General features: G+C 42.2%; 1 protein-coding gene across 3 annotated transcripts in view; it reads right to left on the bottom strand.

Moving 5' to 3' along the window:
* Positions 1 to 2,849: 2,849 nt before the first annotated feature.
* The window catches only part of ABHD12 (abhydrolase domain containing 12, lysophospholipase), a 117,266-nt gene continuing 98,874 nt past the window's right edge, over positions 2,850 to 21,241 (bottom strand). For 2 of the 3 annotated variants that reach the window (XM_056567549.1, XM_056567548.1), the window contains exons 9-13: positions 10,644 to 10,723; positions 10,388 to 10,470; positions 8,839 to 8,917; positions 8,363 to 8,490; positions 2,850 to 5,323 (exon numbers count right to left, since the gene is read on the bottom strand). In XM_056567549.1, the coding sequence (XP_056423524.1) occupies positions 5,293 to 5,323; positions 8,363 to 8,490; positions 8,839 to 8,917; positions 10,388 to 10,470; positions 10,644 to 10,723 (401 nt within the window). In that variant the 3' untranslated portion in view covers positions 2,850 to 5,292. The remainder of the gene's footprint in view (positions 5,324 to 8,362; positions 8,491 to 8,838; positions 8,918 to 10,387; positions 10,471 to 10,643; positions 10,724 to 21,241) is intronic. The other variant, XR_008891517.1, reaches the window with a different exon arrangement.

Raw genomic sequence — 21,241 nt, forward strand, 5'->3', positions numbered from 1 at the left:
ATATATATATGTATATATATATATATATATATATATATATATATATATGTATACACACACACACACACACACACACACACACACACATCATAAACACACTTATTAGCAGAGTATCCAACGCTACCTGGTCTTCCTACCTAAACCTTGTGGTAGAGGCAAAGCAACATATGATGCTCTCCTCATATCCTGTCCTCAGGGGAGGTTGAGCTGTGATGAAGGGATTGTAATTGAAGGACCTGTGATGTGGGTGCATCAGGTAAAAATTGTGTTTTTGTCCTTGAGCTGAAACACACAAATAAAAAAGGGCCAAAATAAATAGTAAAATACATTTCTTGTGGGAGAGCAAGGCTTGTCATCCAGACAGATACACCCACTTGGAGATACAGAGTAGAGCATGCGGAGGGAGTAAGGTACCAGAAGTTGTACAGACTTGCATGTGACTTCAGAGAAAACCTCCCTCCCCTCAAATAAGGGGATGGGTTATTTTAACTCTACTATATTTCATCAAAATATTTCCATCCAATTGGAACATACAGTGATCCTTCAACTTACAATGGCCTCAACATACAATGGTCTTTTCTGGACCATTGTAACAGGAAACCAGACTCAACATACAAATCTGTGAAACATGTCAATGACTGGAAGAACTGACCAATCAGAATGGGCATTTCACTGGTAAAAACTGTATTACTGAAGTGTATGCACTGACTGGCTGTCTGGTAGCGCCTCCCTACAGTACAGGGAGGTACTACATTCTGTACTACTCTTTACCTGTACTAGGGTTAGCTACTCCTTTGGACACCAACTAAGGGCGGCTCCATTTTACTTTTTTAGGACACTGTGTACTGTACAGGACCCTGAAGAAGCTCCTGTTCTCTACATAGACAGTGATTTACAGCTCCCAGCAGATCTTTCTTACTTTTATATGTAAAGACTTGCTTTAAATCTATAAGTTATCTACTTCAGAACAAATTACCAGGTTTCCATAGAGTTATGGTCTCAACATACAATGTACCTCCTGGAACCACACTAAAGGCAGCACTGTACATGCATACACACACTAAATAGAGATTTAAAGGTCCATTAAATGTCCATTCTAACAAGCTAACAATTGCAGCAAAAAAAGGCTGGGTTATACAAGAACATGCCATATTAGGGCTAGACGCATTCCTTGAGTCAGAAAGTCAACACACCTAAAGTTAAAAAAAAATTAAGTTGAAACAAATAGTTGACTCAATTGGACTGGGAGATTTAATATTCTTTTATCTGCATTTTATTTCATAAACAAATCCTTTTGTGTCCAAAAGGATTGGTTCTGGCATTACATCCCACACCATCAATCACACCCTTTTATGTTCTACTTTGGTACCACGTCAGCCAGTGAGAAAAAATAAGTCTTTTGTCTCAATGATACCTTTTAAAGGGGTGCTCCGCTGCTCAGTGTTTGGAACTAACTGCTCTGAACGCTGGAGCCAGCAGCTTGTGACGTCATAGCCACGCCCCCTAATGACGTCATGCCCCCTCAATGCAAGTCTATGGGAGGGGGCATGAATGCTGCCACGCCCCCTCCCATAGACTTGCATTGAGGGGGTGGGGCATGGCATCATGAGGGGGCAGGGCTATGACATCACAAGCTCCTGGCACCTGCGCTAGCGTTCAGAGCAGTTTGTTCCAAACGCTGAGCAGCAGAGTACCCCTTTAAGGGAAAAATGAAGGATTACTGTGGTAATGTGCCAAAACAAACATGTCTTCTACATAGATTACCGGGAGCTTGTGACCTCAAGCCCCCTCAATGCAAACAGCTGTTACCCGGCAAGTTGCTGATCTGCGGCGTACCCTGAAGATCTGTCCGTGTTTGCACCTTGAAATGTCTGCACTTTTACAATAAAGAACTCCGTTATCTATGGACTGGTCAGTGATGCCCATCTTTCTTTATACTTGCATTTGGAACGGTTTCTCTGGGGCTTTGGAACCGCGGTCTACGGAACATTTCTGGCAATCAGGAGTTGCTAGCTTTAGAGCATTACATACCGTGGGGAGCTTGCTGAAGGTGAGAAATGGCGGGGGTAGTAGTGCCGACTGCTATTTTCTTTCTTGTTGCCTAAGATCGATATATTTGGCGTCACGCTGTCACATATTTGATGGTATCTGCAGGTCATATCATAAATATGGCTATGATGAAAATGTGACAGCAAAACGATCGTTTCCTATACATGTTGCCTATGACCAATTTTAAATAAGCTGACATTTGATGGTGAGTGCTGCAGATTTCTTTGATTTTGCCTGTGGCATCATAACATAAATATGAGCTGACCTATTAGGGTCTATGCACACTACGGAATTTTCAACAGGAGAAACTCCCAGCAAAGAATCTGGCAGGAGCCAGTGCCGACTAAATCAGTCGGCACTAGGACTACACGGACATTGCCGGTTCCCATAGACAGCCATGTATTCCGTACGGTATTCTGCTTAAAGGATAAATATGTTCATTCCTTTGGGGGGAGAAATTTCAGCTGCAGAAATCTCGTAGTGTGCACTGTGCAGCGGAATTCCATTGACAGTCAGTTCACACGTAAGTATTTTGCTGCAGAATTTCTTCTGTTAAATTAGTAATATAAGAGACTTCAGCTTGTGCCAGGCATCCAGTGTTTCCTGGAAACGTTCAGGAAGGCAAGGACTGTTGACCATGCAATATTTATCGTTGTCACATGACAGTGGCCGTATAACTGTGGTAACTAAATCATAGTAAAACAACTACTTTCTATTCTAACCCCTGAGATTTTTCACAAATAAACATAAATCAGAAGAGTTTTCTTCTTGGAATATACAATAAAAGAAATGGAGACATGCAGGTTTAAATTCTCTTGTTTTAACATTTAAAATGCAGATTACATGAGCAAAACACATCATGAAAGAAACAGATTGGTAGTCAAGAAATCATACAGATTGCAATATTATAACTCAATATGCAGATTTACATTAAGACATTACATTTCTAAAACAGTTGTCAACTGAAAGGTCCCAATAATAAAATGAATTTAAAAAATCCAGTTTGTTCCAATGGCGCAGAATAAGTATTTAAAGTAAGCCTTAAAGGAATATGCACACCTATTACCAGTCACAGGACTAAACTAGGCCATACATATTAGGTAAGTGTCAGCCCAAGCTGCCAATTTCATCAGGAATCTGTCAATCTCCCCACTCTCCTGTCAGCAGATCCCTTTGATCCGGGGAGATATGCTTTCTCCCATCTCTGAACACATGGGACTGTGTAGTGGGGTATTGAGAGAGATAACTATCGGACAAGCGAGTGTTCAGCCAACAGCTATCTAGTATGTATGACCAGCGGTCACTGCTTCTGTGGTAAACAATCTGCCAGTCACATATGGTGCACTGTGAAAGATGGAATCTGTGCAAACAGTCTATGGATATAAGTGCATATGTAATGACCTTTAGACTCACCCAGTATAGTGCATTATAATTTGGAGTGTTTCATTGCAATTTCTATAATGGGCAGCATGTTAGACAGACCAGCTGTAATATATAATGTGTATTTTATAATAAAGCGTCGATCTGTACCTCTTTGTTCTGCTATCTGTGGCTTTACAGCTATTACTGACAGCCAAACAGGTTATAACAGCTGAGGAGCCACAAGCTGTCGAACAAGAAAAGATGGGTGACAGATCTGAGGGTAGTGATGTCTTTCATGAGTCCTATTATAATACCCAGAGGGAAAAATTATGAACCAGTCACATTGTAATAGCTAAATCCAGATCTGGGTCACACTAGATACCTCTGGATTTTACTAATAGATTCCCTCTAACAAAGTGTATTCCACAGTCCCTTTGGATAACCCTACTTCTCCTTTTACTATGCTGTAGCCACAAATTTGATAACCAAGCCCATGGTATGGAAAACTATATTGCCCATACACACTTCCTCATCTGGGATCCTATCCCCTACATTGTGTAAAATAATAAAGCTAGGTATATTATTATCAGGCAAGGGACTGGAATACAGTGACCTACAATGGCCCCGACATACGATCATTTCAACATACGATGGCCTCTCAGAGGCCATCGCATGTTGAAGGCAGCACCAACATACGATGCTTTTGTATGTCGGGGCCATCGCATAAACTGCTATATGGCAGCTGCCACCGGATAGCCACTTACGGTGCCCCGTGTGGTCCGCTGATGATCACTTACCTGTCCTCGGGGCTCCGGCACGTCCTCTTCGGGATCCCCTGCATCGTTGGCGCACTCCATTGTCGTCATCACATCGCTGCGCACGCCGTCCCGTCATCCAATAGGAGCGGCGTGCGTAACGACGTGATGGCGGCGACGGAGAGCGAGGATGCCGGGGAAGCAGAGGCCTTGCCGGAGTGTCAGGGACACAGCGATGGAAGGCGACATCCAGGGCAGCGAGTATAGCCTCCAATACCAGTGGTCTTCAACCTGCGGACCTCCAGATGTTGCAAAACTACAACTCCCAGCATGCCCGGACAGCCGTTGGCTGTCCGGGCATGCTGGGTGTTGTAGTTTTGCAACATCTGGAGGTCCGCAGGTTGTAGACCACAGTCCTATACTTTACATTGCACGGATCCCTCAACATAGTTTCAACAAACGATGGTCCATTTGGAGCAGATTAACATGGTATGTTGAGGGAGCACTGTATGTGGAAACAGCAGACAGTCTACATTTCTAAAATCATAAAGAAAGGTAAAACCAATAACCACTCACCTCCAAACATAACCAGACACCTATGTGCTATCAGAGAGGAGGTACTGAATATAGGAAATCTGAGCATTAGAAATCACAGTAGCATGCACAACCTCTAAAGTTATTGCGTTGATAGTGCCTATGGGACACAGCTCCTTCAGGTAAAAATATAGCAGCTCTCAGTAACCAGATCAGGGCAGCCATCTTGGTCATCGTCAGTAACTTTTCCCCGTCACAGCGCTGGCACAGGGGAAGTGCCATGGTTTCAAGTAACAGATATCCCATCTTCTCCTGGGGGGCGCTCTCCAGAGGTTCCCTGCATTTGATTTTACAAGACTATTACTTGTATCGTACAAAGCAAGTCCCATCACAGTCAGACAATTGCAGGCATAAAAAATAAAAGACAAAAAAATAAGTCACGCTTATCCAGTAGTTGTACCCCAAAGACACTGGAATGGACTATATCCCATGTGGAAGAGTAGGCAAGCACTGACACACTATGTGTCAACCTCATACAGGGATTGTCATACTGCTGGTCCCCAAATCATCTGGGTTGTCTCCTTCCATGGTTCTATTGCTGCTCTGTGTTGCCAAGGAAATCTCTGCAGGGAAGAAAGAACATTATGTATATACATCTGTAGGTGTAAATCCAGTACCTGTAAAATCTATTTTAACAGAATTTGTTATGTAACATGTTCTCACACAAAACTGTACAGATCATCATTTCAAAGAGAAACTCCTTCAAACTCATGACAAGGGTATCGGAGAAGATTAGATCAGTGGTGAAGTCTGATCTCGCACCACCAGTGGTCTCCGTAATGAAAAGGCTTTTGGCACTGTTTAGAGATATTTCTAGCAAGCAGCAACAGAAATCTCTTAGCTGTGCCAAAGGATGGAAGTCTGGACACAATCATCATTTTTCTGCATGAATCTTATTTTATGGCAGGCAAGAGTTCCATTATATGGACTGTAAGTCACCTACAAAGTAGAATTCTATTCTGAACTCCATCCTCTCACTGGAATATGTTATTTTTAAGCATCGGGGTTGAAAAAGGATGGGTCTGGAGGTGTGCATCCCTGGTAAGTTTCACTCCTAGTTGATTTATCCATTTTACTCTCCTCAATGACCCATGCCCTGGCTCAATGCATTACACTGCAGGTGGGACATTGCTGCGGCCGGTGATTTGCTTAGGGGCTTTGTGATACACTAACCATGGCTGGGCCAGGAAGAAGACTGCGGTGGAGGAACGGAGCGAGATACCGGGACCCCGGGGGAGTGGACGCAGGCGAGACCTCTTTATGGTTTCATTTTCTTGCAGCCTGGGCATTTTGAAAAATTAACAGGCAAGATATCTCCTTTGGGTAGCTGCCTTATGGGGTTGTGGAGGAGGGTATATTTGGTTGAAGTACTTTTAATTTGTCACTGGGTTTTTCTGTCAATTGATGTTGCTGACTGCATTAGTCTATGCATCTCACTGTTCCTATGATCTTGTTGTAGCGTCTGAGGTATGCCAGCTTGTTTTGTAATGACATAGTTTATTGTACCTTTCCTTTATACTGTAAATGTAGGCCAAGCAATATGTTAAAACGGCCCATATAGCTTTCAACAATGTGATATTCTCACACATACCCAAGAACAAACAGTCGGGCAAAAAAAGTGTTTAGTCAGCCACCAATTGTGCAAGTTCTCCCACTTAAAAAGATGAGAGGCCTGTAATTTCCATCATAGGTATACCTCAACTATGAGAGAAATAATGAGAAAAAATAATCCATAAAATCACATTGTCTGATTTTTAAAGAATTTAATGGAAATTATAGTGGGAAAATAAGTATTTGATCACCTACAAACAAACAAGATTTCTGGCTCTCACAGACCTGTAACTTCTTCTTTAACAGTCTCCTCTGTCCTCCACTCATTACCTTTATTAATGGCACCTGTTTGAACTTGTTATCAGTATAAAAGACACCTGTCCACAACCACAAAGTCACACTCCAGACTATGGCCAAGACCAAAGAGCTGTCAAAGGACACCAGAAACAAAATTGTAGACCTGCACCAGGCTGGGAAGACTGAATCTGCAATAGGCAAGCAGCTTGGTGTGAAGAAATCAACTGTGGGAGCAATTAGAAAATGGAAGACATACAAGACCACTGATAATCTCCCTCGATCTGGGGCTCCATGCAAGATCTCACCCTGTGGCGTCAAAATGATCACAAGAACGGTGAGCAAAAATCCCAGAACCACAAGGGGGGACCTAGTGAATGACCTGCAGAGAGCTGGGACCAAAGTAACAAAGGCTACCATCAGTAACACACTACACCACCAGGGACTCAAATCATGCAGTGCCAGACGTGTCTCCCTGCTTAAGCCAGTACATGTCTGGGCCCGTTTGAGGTTTGCTGGAGAGCATTTGGATGATCCAGAAGAGTATTGGGAGAACGTCATATGGTTAGATGAAACCAAAGTAGAACTTTTTGGTAAAAATTCCACTCGTCATGTTTGAAGGAGAAAGAATGCTGAGTGGCATCCAAAGAATACTATACCTAATGTGAAGCATGGGGGTGGAAGCATGGGGGTGTTTTTCTGCTAAGGGACTAGGACAACTGATTAATGTAAAGAAAAGAATGAATGGGGCCACGTATCGTGAGATTTTGAGTGAAAACCTCCTTCCATCAGCAAGGGCATTAAAGATGAAACTTAGCTGGGTCTTTCAGCATGACAATGATCCCAAACACACCCGGGCCACGAAAGAGTGGCTTCGTAAGAAGCATTTCAAGGTCCTGGAGTGGCCGAGCCAGTCTCCAGATCTCACCCCATAGAAAACATTTGGAGGGAGTTGAAAGTCTGTATTGCCCAGCGACAGCCCCAAAACATCACTGCCCTAGAGGAGATCTGCATGGAGGAATGGGCCAAAATACCAGCAACAGTGTGTGAAAACCTTGTGAAGACTTACAGAAAACGTTTGACCTCTGTTATTGCCAACAAAGGGTATATAACAAAGTATTGGGATGAACTTTTGTTATTGACCAAATACTTATTTTCCACCATAATTTGCAAATAAATTCTTTAAAAATCAGACAATGTGATTTTATGGATTTTTTTTCTCATTATGTCTCTCCTAATTGAGGTTATCACTATGATGAAAATTACAGGCCTCATCTTTTTAAGTGGGAGAACTTGCACAATTGGTGGCTGACTACATTCTTTTTTTCCCCACTGTATATCTGGAAAAAAAAAAATGTTATATTGATAATTTAAGTATTGTCTTTTCCTTTACATTTTAAGGCACATGAGTAGTGGAAGCTTTCCTCCCGTTCAGGACAAATTTAATCTTATCCAAATGGGTAACAGTGCTATGATATATACCCTGAGCGGATGTTACTTTCCATCCCCACGAGAACAGCCACCACAAACATTCATGTCCTGAACGTTGCATAAATATATAGAACTGAGCAACAAGGGCTGACACACTGGGGAATATTATGATACTGAAGATTTGGGCATAAAATCAACTACAAGAAATCTATTATTTCTTTATCTAGTCAACAATGAAATTAAAAATTATTTAAAAAAAAAAAAAAAGTGAAAAAAGGGTCCATTTCTATTTAATTTCCAGTTCAGGATTTGTAAACAGCACTCACCTCAGTATCTGTTTTAGTTCTGGACTCCTGTATATGTATTTATGTCTATATCCCAGGTCTTTGTGGAAAGGGACAAACTGTACCTTGAAGTCCCGTAAGCTGCGTGCTGGGGCAGCAATGTTGTAAAGCTACAGAGATTATACAATGATACAGCGTGAGTTACAATTTCTTTTACAAAGGAAACCTAGACATTAAGCATGGCTATAAATGAATATGCTGCATATACAATGTACAAATAATATTTCAATGGATCATTATGATAACTAGTGCTACACATTCAGAAGAGTTCAGTGTGTTCCCATGTAAAGGCCTCTTATTGCTGCTCTGCCAAGCAACACATACAGTCTTGACCATTCAACACCCAGTAACCTCTCGTTTGTCAATCTATTTTGATAACATTTTTGCTGGCATTACTTAAGGATTTTTAATTCCAGAGCAGATGGAAAATAGACAATAACATACAGATGAATAAATACCTTTCTTCCTAAATGGAATGGGATCACAGGGTCATCTTCTGCATGGAGAATGAGCAACGGGCATGAAATATACTTCACACTAAAGCAAGAAACAAAAAAAAGTTTTAAAAAGGAAATCAGTCATCAGTATCACCTGCACTAAACCTGTCATACAGGCTTGTAGTGCGGGTGATACTGATCAAAAAGATATTTACCGTGTCCCGAATGGTCCAGCCGTTGCGCCGCTATCCTGGTTTTTCTTTTTATGTAAATGAGGTCCTTCGGGTACAGGCGGAGCTAGGACTGGAGCTCCGGGCACCCCAAGTCATCTTCTGCCGGGCGGGCGCTCCGCCTGGCTCATCAATATGCATAACCTCCTTCCCTCCTTCCCTCCATGGCAGACATTACAAGACGGTGCACTGCACTCTGGATGCACGGAGGAAAGCTGGCCGCAGGAATGAGGCTGAAACTGACGCCGCTTCTGGGTGTACCCTGGAAGCGGCGCATGCGCCGTGGAGTGGACCTGCTGCCATAGCAGGGAGAGAGGTCATATATATTGATGAGCGAGGCAGAGCGCCCGCCCGGCAGAAGATGACGTGGGCTACCCGGAGCTCCGGCCCTAGCTCCGCCCGTGCCCGAAGGACCTCATTTACGTAAAAAGATAAAACAGGATAATGTTGCAATGGCTGGACCGTTCTGGACATGGTAAATATCTTTTTGATCAGCATCCCCCGCACTACAGGTCTGTATGACAGGTTCAGTGCGGGTGATACTGATGACAGATTTCCTTTAATGCCGGTCTTTACAACTGGTATGTACAAAAGTAGAATTGGTTGTCAAAGCATCTATTGTCACCTCTCAACACAAGGACAGTCATCTATACAGGCAAAGAACTACACTGTGTATAAGATTGATGCAATGACAGCATGATATGAACTAGTCATTTCCTGTAATATTTAACAAACATGAAAGAATATTCATGTGATCTCTTACAGATCATATTCATTCATTACTGCAAAATCACAGTTGTCCTTAAACATAACAGGTGGTTTCCAGAAATCAAGGAACCCTTTTTTCGGATGAATGGTGGGGGTCGTGGGGAGACCAAACTCATGGATTAGTTACATATTCTAAAGAATAGGCCATCAATGGGTCTTTCTGGAAAACAACTATACATTCCTTTAAAAGAAGCACTCTTTGGGGGAGATTTATCACAACCTGTCCAGAGGAAAAGTTGCCCAGTTGCCCATAGCAACCAATCAGATCACTTCTTTCATTTTTAACAAGGCCTCTGAAGAATGAAAGAAGCGATCTGATTGGTTGCTATGGGCAACTCAGCAACTTTTCCTCTGGTGAGGGGTTTGATAAATCTCCCCCAATGTGCTCATATAGTACAGCATAGGCTATTATTAAAGAATGATGTAGGCTTTCTGGTGTATGACTTGTGCTAATCTGTTTAAGCTGATGTGGCAGGCATGGGTATTCGGCCATACTAATTTCTAATGACCCACTGTAATAATTTACTAATGCTGCCTTTTCTTTTTTTAATATATTCAAATAGGTGACTTACTTGTCATCATTTGCAAACTTTATGCCACTCGCTGTGATGGGATCAAGGAAGAACCAGTCAAAGCCAGGGAAATACCTGTATATCTAGATTAATAAACACAACAAAAGAAAAGAAAAAAAAATGTAAATAATGTGGCTGTCATTTTTCTTTAGATATAGAGCATAACACTCTGTATACAAAGTAAATAAAATAGAGATCGTCTGGTTTACACTACATCAAAACTACAAAATAAAAATTACAAATACTCATTACTTACTACTGAGAATGGATGACTCTTAGCCTCTTCACGGATATTCGTAAAAGGCGATTCTAATATTAGAGCATGAGGAGGCGTTTCTGAAATAATAATATGATTTGTTACAAGACAGAACTATGGTAACTGTGACAAGCCATGTACCTGTGTGCCCATTACATGACCAGGACAGAGTCTCATTCCTTGGAAGTAATGAAGGTTAAATACGATTCACAGTACTAGAACATAATGATTAAGCCATCAATTCATTTAGCCTTGTGAAAGTCATTTCAACATTCTAAGAGTTCTCAATCTCGTTCCGGATATTAGGCCGGGACGCCGCTAACAGCGGGCAGAGAGCCAGTAGCCTAAACTGGCTCCCCACCACTGTGGGTTGTGCTCGATGCCGACGCTGACTCCGGACCTAATAACAGTGAGTACACTGGGAAAGCACCCCCTTCTCTCCACAGGAGTTAGCTATATACAGCATACCCATAATAGGGATTCCTTTCTTGCTTTATTTTTCTAGGTTTCTTTGGTGAAATAAGGTAGGACCCTGTTAAAATGACACCTGGATCAAGCTATGACATTGCAGGGGCTGTTACAAATGTTCTTTTCTTTACAGGGCACACCAGTTACAAATGTTTTTTCTTTACAGGGCACACCAGAAACATATAGGTCCGGTATGGTACTCTGTATCGTGTTTTAACCATATATGTGTGTTCTCTCTCTGCTAGAAAAGTGAACTAGAGCAGACAGTCTAGATACACACTTTATATCAATCTATTGAATACAATACATTCTGGCAACTAATGAACAACTAGTGTATTGTATGTACCATAAATATTCCCCTGAGGAAACTGTAGATTACAGTAGAAACGCGTTGGGCCAAAATATCTTTGGTACAATAGATTCTCTATTTAATCAGACTTTTACGGGTCACTTTATGGTGTTTGTTGTGATATTTTAAACAAACATAATTAAAGGTTAAATTTTAAGAGCACTTCCCCTGGGCATTTACCCCCTATTTTTTTTATTTATTCTATCGATGGGAAGCTAATAGCTAAACATTGCTTGCTGTGGGCCACTTGACATCTTCACAGTATCAGTGTACAGTTCTCAATTCCCCAAAGAAGTCTGGAATAAGAATCTGGACAGTTATAAATTTGGGGACTTAAAACTCTTAGGTATTACCAGTTATTTCAAATTTACTCCGCTGTGGCATAACCCTGGCTTGCCTGTCTTTAATTCCTATGCCGATGCTGAGTTCTGGGAGAGGAGGGGACTTTGTGAGTTAGGTCAGTTGGCTGATCAGGTGGGTTGTTCGGTCATTTGAGGACATACGGGAGGAGTTTGCCCTACCGCGTTCCTCATTTTACAGATCCGCCATGCCTATGAGTCGCAGAATCGGGTGAGGGTGTTACAGGTACAGTCTAATAGGGTTCTGGAATCTACTGTGACTAAACGTGATTCTGCTGGTGTGATTTCCTGGCTTTATGGGGAACTACTTGGCTTCCATCATGAGGGTTTCCCTTTGACGGTTCGGTCTAAATGGGAGAGGGACCTTGGGATCCTGACTGATGAGGACTGGAGTACTGTACTGGCACTTACCCCATTTTTGTCTCTATCGGAATCCAATAGGCTGTCTCAACTGTTCTTTATTCACAGGGTATATAAGACTCCCTCATTTCTTCATATGATAGGGGTAAGGTCTGACTCGGCTTGTCCGCGTTGCGGTGAGCTGGATGCACACCTGGTACACATGAAGTGGACGTGCCCTTGTTTGCTGACTTATTGGACTGAGGTGCTGCAGCTCATTAGCACAGTGTATGGGGTGACCATTACCAGAGCTCCCAAGGAATGCCTACTTGGACTTAAAGGCTGTGGTCGGGAGCCCTCCCTGGCAGAGGTTGGGATTCTGAGAATCTTGTATCAAGCCAGGAATTTGATCGCACAGTTTTGGATCAGATCCTCTCCTCCGGGGGTGGCTGATCTCATCGCAAGGGTAGCCCAAGTAGTGAAACTAGAAAAGGGGATCTATACTAAGCGCAAAGTGGAGAGGAAGTTTGATGGTGTCTGGGGTCCCTTGGTGCAGAGATTCGATCCCCCTGCAGACGTATCTTAACTTAGGATGGTTCCTCTAATATGTGGTTCTGAATGGAAGGGTTGACAAGAGAGCTAATGTTGGGGTGCCCTGGTATGCTGCGTTTCCCCCCCTGACGTGTATGAGGATGGCTGTGTGTGTAATTTAGTGGAATGCGACTGCGAGCGTTATTTTCCATGGATTCGGGGGAATGAGTTTTTATATCCCTCTTTTTTCTTTCTTTTTTTTCTTTGTTCTTTTTTATTCAACTATGTTATTGATGTGGATTTGCTGGAGCTGGTTTAGGGTTTATGACTTATGTACAATGAGGGTTGAAGGGCTTTGGTGGGGAGGGGTTGAGACGGAATGGTTCTGTGTGTGGGAGGGGGAGGGGGGTTGTTGGGGAATGTATGTTATTGTTAAACTGTGTTTAAAAAACTTAATAAAAACTATCTGATTTTAAAAAATTAAAAAAATTTGGGGACTTGGGGAATTCTTATAATGCCCTCATAGATGCTCAAACTGAGGTTGAAGCCCTAAAACTTTAGGTCAAGAACTAAGAGTTGCACTTTTATTCACAAACAAGAAATCCCAGAAATTCTAAAAGCATTGTAAAAACAAAATCTTGAAAAGACCTATCCAGCAAGACATGTTTTGTCAAAATCGGCTCAACAGATCTCCTGATATGGCCTTCCAAAGATCCCTCTGTTTGCAACATGGAGGGAGAAGCAGACTCATTAAAGACTACATTTCCCACAATCCTCCTCTCCTACTTCCTGTAAGCTGCTGCCCTCCCCCTGCTCTCCACACTGAGGAAATTATAAAGTAACCAAAAAAAAAAAAAATATATATATATATATATATAATATATATATATATATATATATATATATATATATATATATTATTTTTGGTTTATTAACTGAACAATAACGGATCCAAACGGATGACATCCGCCCCCCCCCTTACTTTTAAAATATCTATGGAGCCCTTGGTACAGGCACTGCAGTCAGACCCTTGGATTGCTGAAATTGCTATCGGAGACCATTCGCACATCCATTTACGCAGATGATGTTGTGCTATATGATGTTGTGCTATATGTTGTGCCCTTATATGAATTTGCTATATACCATATAAGGGCTTCTTTTTGCGCCACCGACTGTACTTTGTAATGACATCACTTGTTTTACCACCAAATCTACAGCGAAATCAAGAAAAAAAAAAAAAAAAAAAGTAATTTAGCAGGTTTTGGGGGCTTCCGTTTCTACGCAGTGCACTTTTTGGTACAAATGAGATGTTATATCTATTCTGTATGTCCATACCATCAGAACGATACCTTTACAACTTTTAAAAAATTATACATTTTAGTATAATGGTCTGACCCCCATAACTTTTTTATTTTTGCGTAGACGGTGACGTATGAGGGCTCATTTTTTGCGCCATGGTCTTTTTATTGATACCATTTTTATTTTGATGGGACTTTTTGATTGCCTTTTATTCATTTTTTTCCTGGTATAAGAAGAAATTAAAAATAAAAAATTCTCGACTTTAGCATTTTTTTTTACGTTTATGCTATTAACCATGCGGTTAAATTAACATTACATTTTAATAGTTCTGACATTTACGCAAGCGGTGATACCACATATGTTTATATTTATTTTTGTTTACATCATTTTATTTTAAAATAGTAAAAGGGGAATGATTCAAACTTTTATTAGGTTAATTCATATTTATGAACTTCTTTTTAAACACTAATATTTTTTAGTCCCCATAGGAGACTATTCAATGCAATCTTCAGTTTGCATACACTGATCAATGCTGCATTGATCAATGTTATTGGTGATCGATTGCTACAGCCTGCAATGGTTGGCTGCACCATAGAAGCACAGATTGGACAGCAGGAAAGGAGGTAAGATACTCTCCCTCTGTCCTTACAGCTGATCGGGACATCACAATTTCCTGATAGCAGCCGGGACCATGCGGGTATAATGTGAACTCAGCTCCTGAGCTCACTTCATAACCCTGCCGTGCCACTGTGCCATTCATAAATGGCGATTTGCTGCAAGGGGTTAATCTTGGCCCTTGTATAAGTAACAGCCTTGTTACAGTCTCACAACTATTCTTGTGAGGGACATTATCCTCCTTCTTTGAACTTAAGTCACAATATACTCTTCCTAATTCTGACTTCTATAAATACCTCCAGGTCTGCCACATCCTTAACTCCCTTAAACCTTTCACCCTGAAAATGGAGAATTCTTTACCTATATTTCTAACAAGTAACAAAAAAAGGTCTGTAAAAGCTATAAAATAGGTTTAAGAAGTCAGTGTAGTCAGTCAGAAGTCTTATCCATTTTGTAATTTGAAACGTGAACTGGAAACTGCATTTTCCAATTGTGGATTGGAACAGAGAACTTAAAGGGGTACTCCCCCCCCCCCCAGACATCTTATCCCCCATCCAAAGGGAAGGGGATAAGATGTCTCACCGTGGGGGTCCGCCACAATCTCTCCTGCAGCACCCAATTGTAATCAGCTGCACAGAGTGAAGATCGCTCCGTGTCTGATGACTCACAATACAGGGGCCGGAGTATCGCAACGTCCGCTCCACCCCCTCAATACAAGTCTATGGCCCCCTCCCATAGATTTTCATTGTGGGGGCGCGACATCACAAGGGGGCGGAGCTGTAATTTCACGATACTCCGGCCCCTGTACCGTGACTCATCAGACATGAAGCGGGTGCTGCAGGAGAGATTGCGGGGGTCCTCAGTGGTGGGACCCCCACAATCACACATCTTATCCCCTATCCTTTGGATAGGGGGATAAGATGTCTAGGGGCAGAGTACCCCTTTAAACTCATTCATAAAATCACTTAATTGGGCAGCTCATGTTGAATTAACTCTCAATATATTATTAGGTTGGCATTATAACTCAGACTGGCCAAAAGTTACCCTGATGCCTCCTCGGACTGTTGGAGGGGTTGTTGTCATAGAGGTAATCTACTTCACATTTTATGGTCCTGTCCTTGAATAACCCTCTCTTGGTCCTCTTGTACTTTTAGATATTCATATATCATTCTCCCCACAAATGGAAATACTATTTGTCAATACTAAAATGATACCTCCTATGCATAGACCTCTCTTCTTCATTACAGTTTCCATTGCAAGACTGGCAATTCTTCATAACTGGAAATCCAAAACCACCCCAGATATAGCTGAAATAATTTTAAAAATGAATAGTGCTAGGGAATGGCAAATATTCTTCTTGTAGATCTTGACTGTCATGTGGGGATGCTTCTCCATACTGCCTCTTGTAACATACCTATTTGCTGGCAAATTTTAATCAGATCTTCTTTGCTAGGTGTTTATTATATATTTAAGTCCCAAGAACAAGAAATGTGGATGGCACTGACCGGTACTGATGTGCAAAAAATATCCAGTTTATTAAAGTGCAAAACACAAGTCCATAAGGGTAACACAGGTTACTTCGCCGGCAGAGTAACCTGTGTACCCCTATGGACGTGTATTTTGCACATCAGTACCGGTCAGTGCCATCCACATTTCTTGTTCTTGGGACATTGTGGAATCACCTCTTTTTGGATTGAGCCTTGTTTTTTTGTGCAATTCGATGTGACGTTTCCCTGATAGTCTTGACTACGCTCTCACGCCAGAGCAATCTCCGATGTATGCTTAAACTGAGAAGCTTTCGTCTGTCCCTTTGATGTAAGTACTATATATTTTATTCTAATTTTATTGGGCATTGAGTACTTCATCTTTGGAATCATTTTAGAATTTTTTTTAAATCTTGACTTATTTTTTGCTTTTTGCCTTCGAACAGCCTGTTATAAGCATATTTATGTTTCCCTTTTTCCTTTTCTATTACTTCTCTTCGTATGCTTTTCTGTTTTGACTGTATGTCTTACTGCCCTTACCATGGTTGTTTAGTTATTTATACTGTTGTATTCTGATATTATACAAAAAAATTTTTTATAAAACTATTAAACCAAAAATTATGGTGGAACATTTTTACAACTTTTTATCATATTTCAAAAAGGCAACTAGAACGGTCACGCTGAGAGGCAGAAAACAGACACACATCCTAAACACAATTTTGAGAGAGTAACAAAGTAGTCACAGGTCTCTAATGACTGGTAGACTGGACTCCATAACTACAATGGTAAAGATTATATTACTTATCATTGCATATGCTATTTGTAAAACATAACAGCACCTGTAGCAAAACCATTTAACCCCTTAATGACCTACGATATATACATGGCGCACCCATGCAGCAGATCTATGAAGCAAGCACAGAAGCTGAGCTCGCTTCATATCAGTTCAGTCCCGGCTGCTTCCAACAGCCAGGACCTGCGGCTAATGCCGGACACTGGCGATCCGCCGATGCCAGGCATGAACCCTTTAGACACCATGATCAAAGTTGATTGCGGCAACTAGAATGCCAAAAATACACTCCCAGCAGCTCAGCAAAGCTGATTGGGATCATTGCAATGTCCCGATCAGCAGAGAGGACAGCGGGAGGACCCTTACCTGCCTCCTTGCTGTCCAATTGGTTCTTTAAGGCTCTAGTCAGCCATGGCAGGCTGAAGCAATGGAGTACTGGTAACACGGATCAATGCTATGCTATGGCAAAGCATTGAACATTGTATGCAAGCTAAAAAAAAAAAAAAAAAATTTTTAAAGTCTAAATTTTACCCCTTCCCTAATAAAAGTTTGGTTTTGGTTTGTGGTATAACTGTGTGCGTAAATGTGTGCATAAAAATGTGACGTTAATTAAACCACAAGGTTAATGGCGTATACATAAAAAAAAAATACCGAATAGAGATTAGCAAAGTTACAGTACTTCGATTCTGCATGAACTTCTCAGCTCGGCGGTTGATGACTTTTCCTGCATAAATTAGTTCAGCTTTCAGGTGCTCGGGTGGGCTGGAAAAGGTGGATACAGTCCTAGCTTATGCAGGCTAAAGTTAGCAACCGCCAAGCTGCAAGGTTCAATCGAAGTACTGTAACTTCACTCATCTCTAATACCGAAATCCAGAATTGCTATTTTTGGTCACTTTGTATACCCTTAAAAAATTTTTTTTAAAAGCGATCAAAAAGTCCCATTCAAAACAAAAATGGTACCGATAAAAACTACAGATCCCGGCCCAAAAAATTAGCCCTCACAAATCCCTGCATACAGGAAAATAAAATTATGGGAGTCAGAAGAGGATATTTTTAACCCCTTAAGGACCCAGCCATTTTACACCTTAGGACCCGGCCATTTTTTGCACATCTGACCACTGTAAACATTAATAACTCTGGAATGCTTTTACTTATCATTCTGATTCCGAGATTGTTTTTTCGTGACATATTCTACTTTAACATAGTGGTAACATTTTGTGGTATCTTGCATCCTTTCTTGGTGAAAAATCCCCAAATTTGATGAAAAATTTGAAAATTTTGCATTTTTCTAACTTTGAAGCTCTCTGCTTGTAAGGAAAATGGATATTCCAAATAATTTTTATTCACATTTCCAATATGTCTACTTTATGTTTGCATCATAAAATTGATGTGTTTTTACTTTTGGAAGACACCATAGGGCTTCAAAGTTCAGCAGCAATTTTCCAATTTTTCACAAAATTTCCAAACTCACAATTTTTCAGGGACCAGTTCAGGTTTGAAGTGGATTTGAAGGGTCTTCATATTAGAAATTCCCCACAAATGACCCCATTATAAAAACTGCACCCCCCAAAGTATTCAAAATTACATTCAGTCAGCGTTTTAACCCTTTAGGTGTTTCACAGGAATAACAGCAAAGTGAAGGAGAAAATTCACAATCTCCATTTTTTACACTCGCATGTTCTTGTAGACCCAATTTTTTAATTTTTACAAGGGGTAAAAGGAGAAAATGTATACTTATGTTTGTAGCCCAATTTCTCTCGAGTAAGCACATACCTCATATGTCTATGTAAAGTGTTCGGCGGGCGCAGTAGAGGGCTCAGAAGGGAAGGAGCGACAAGGGGATTTTGGAGAGTACGTTTTTTTTAAATGGTTTTTGGGGGGCATGTTGCATTTAGGAAGCCCCTATGGTGCCAGAACAGCAAAAATCCCCCACATGGCATCCCATTTTGGAAACTAGACCCCTTGAGGTATGTAACAAGAAATAAAGTGAGCCTTAATACCCCACAGGGGTTTCATGACTTTTGCATATGTAAAAAAAAAAAAAAAAATTTACTAAAAGGTGTGTTTCCCCCCCAAATTTCACATTTTTGCAAGGGTTAATAGCAGAAAATACCCCCCAAAATTTGTAACCACATCTCTTCTGAGTATGGAGGTACCCCATAAGTTGACCTGAAGTGCACTACGGGCAAACTACAATGCTCAGAAGAGAAGGAGTCATATTTGGCTTTTTGAGAGCAAATTTTGCTCGGGGGGCATGTCGCATTTAGGAAGCCCCTATGGTGCCAGGACAGCAAAATAACCCCCACATGGCATACCATTTTGGAAACTAGACCCCTTGAGGAACGTAACAAGGGGTACAGTGAGCTTTTACCCCCCACTGGTGTCTGTCAGATCTTTGGAACAGTGGGCTGTACAAAATTTATAATTTGCACAGCCCACTGTTCCAAAGATCTGTCAGACACCTGTGGGGTGTAAATTCTCACTGCACCCCCTCATTACATTCCGTGAGGGGTGTAGTTTCCGAAATGGGGTCACATGTGGGGTTTTTGCGTTTGTCAAAACCGCTGTAACACTCAGCCACCCCTGTGCAAATCACCTCAAATGTACATGGCGCACTCTCCCTTCTGGGCCTTGTTGTGCGTCCCCAGAGCACTTTTTGCCCACATATGGGGTATCTCTGTAGTCGGGAGAAATTGCGTTACAAATTTTGGGGGGCTTTTTTCCCCTTTACCTCTTTTCAAAATGAAAAGTATAGGGCAACACCAGCATGTTAGTGTAAAAAGTTTATTTTTTTACACTAACATGCTGGTGTAGACCCCAACTTCACCTTTTCATAAGGGGTGAAAGGAGAAAGACCCCCAAGATTTGTTAGTCAATTTCTCCCGAGTACGGCGATACCCCATATGTGGCCCTAAACTGTTGCCTTGAAATACGACAGGGCTCCAAAGTGAGAGCACCATGTGCATTTGAGGCCTGAATTAGGGATTTGCATAGGGGTGGACATAGGGGTATTCTACGCCAGTGATTCCCAAACAGGGTGCCTCCAGCTGTTGCAAAACTCCCAGCATGCCTGGACAGTCAACGGCTGTCCGGCAATACTGGGAGTTGTTGTTTTGCAATAGCTGGAGGCTCCATTTTGGAAAGAGAGGCGTACCAGACGTTTTTCATTTTTATTGGGGAGGGAGGGGGGCTGTGTAGGGGTATGTGTATATGTAGTGTTTTTTTACTTTTTATTTTATTTTGTGTTAGTGTAGTGTAGTGTTTTTAGGGTACAGTCACACGGGCGGGGGGTTACAGCGAGTTTGAGCTGCCGCGCAAAATTTGCTGCATCGCAAACTTGCAGCCCGATACTCACTGTAAGCCCCTGCCCATGTGAATGTATCCTGTACATTCACAGGGGGGGGGGGGGGGACACCTCCAGCTGTTGCAAAACTACTACTCCCAGCATGCCCGAGAATGTTTGGGAGTTGTGGTTTTGCAACAGCTGGAGGCACACGGGTTGGGAAACACTGAGTTAGGAAACAATGTTTCCCAACCAGTGTGCCTCCAGCTGTTGCAAAACCACAACTCCCAAACATTCTCAGGCATGCTGGGAGTAGTAGTTCGGCAACATCTTTAGAGCCAGATGTTGCCGAACTACAACTCCCAGCATGCTTGGAGTTGTAGTTTTGCAACATCTGGAGGACTACAGTTTGCAGACCACTAATACAGTGGTTCCCAATCTGTGCCCTTCCAGATGTTGCAAAACTACAACTCCCAGTTTGCCAAAACTGTCCAGGCATGCTGGGAGTTGTAGTTCTGCAACATCTGAAGGGCCAGATGTTACAGAACTACAACTCCCAGCATGCCTGGACAGTAAGGGCATGCTGAGGATGTGTAGTTTTGCAACATCTGGAAGGGCACAGTGGTCCAAAAACTGTGGACCTCCAGAAGTTGCAAAACTGCAACTCCCAGCATGCCCAGACGCCAAGGACTGTCTGTGCATGCTGGGAGTTGTAGTTTACAGGGTCCCAATACAGCAATGCATGTCGCTTTACGGCGACGTGCATTGCTGTAAAGGGCCCGACCGCGGCTGAAGATATACTCACCTGTCGCCGCCGCCGCCATCTTCCTCGCCGGGATCCGGGTCTTCGGGGACGAGGTAAGTACCGGGGCCGGTCCCCAGCACTCCCCCGCCGCGTCCTCCGGTCTTCCTCCCGTCCTCTCCGGACTTCAAGGGGCCGGGCAGGATGGGAGGAAGTAACCGCCCCCCCTCCTGCGATTGGTCGGTTAACTAACCGAAGAATCGCAGGGGATAGGAGGAGGTGGCAGGCTTGCCACCTCGCTCCTATACGTTAGCATGGTCCTGGCTGTCTGTGACAGCC

This window comes from Hyla sarda, chromosome 3 (genome assembly GCF_029499605.1).
Source record: "Hyla sarda isolate aHylSar1 chromosome 3, aHylSar1.hap1, whole genome shotgun sequence".
NCBI lineage: Eukaryota > Metazoa > Chordata > Amphibia > Anura > Hylidae > Hyla > Hyla sarda.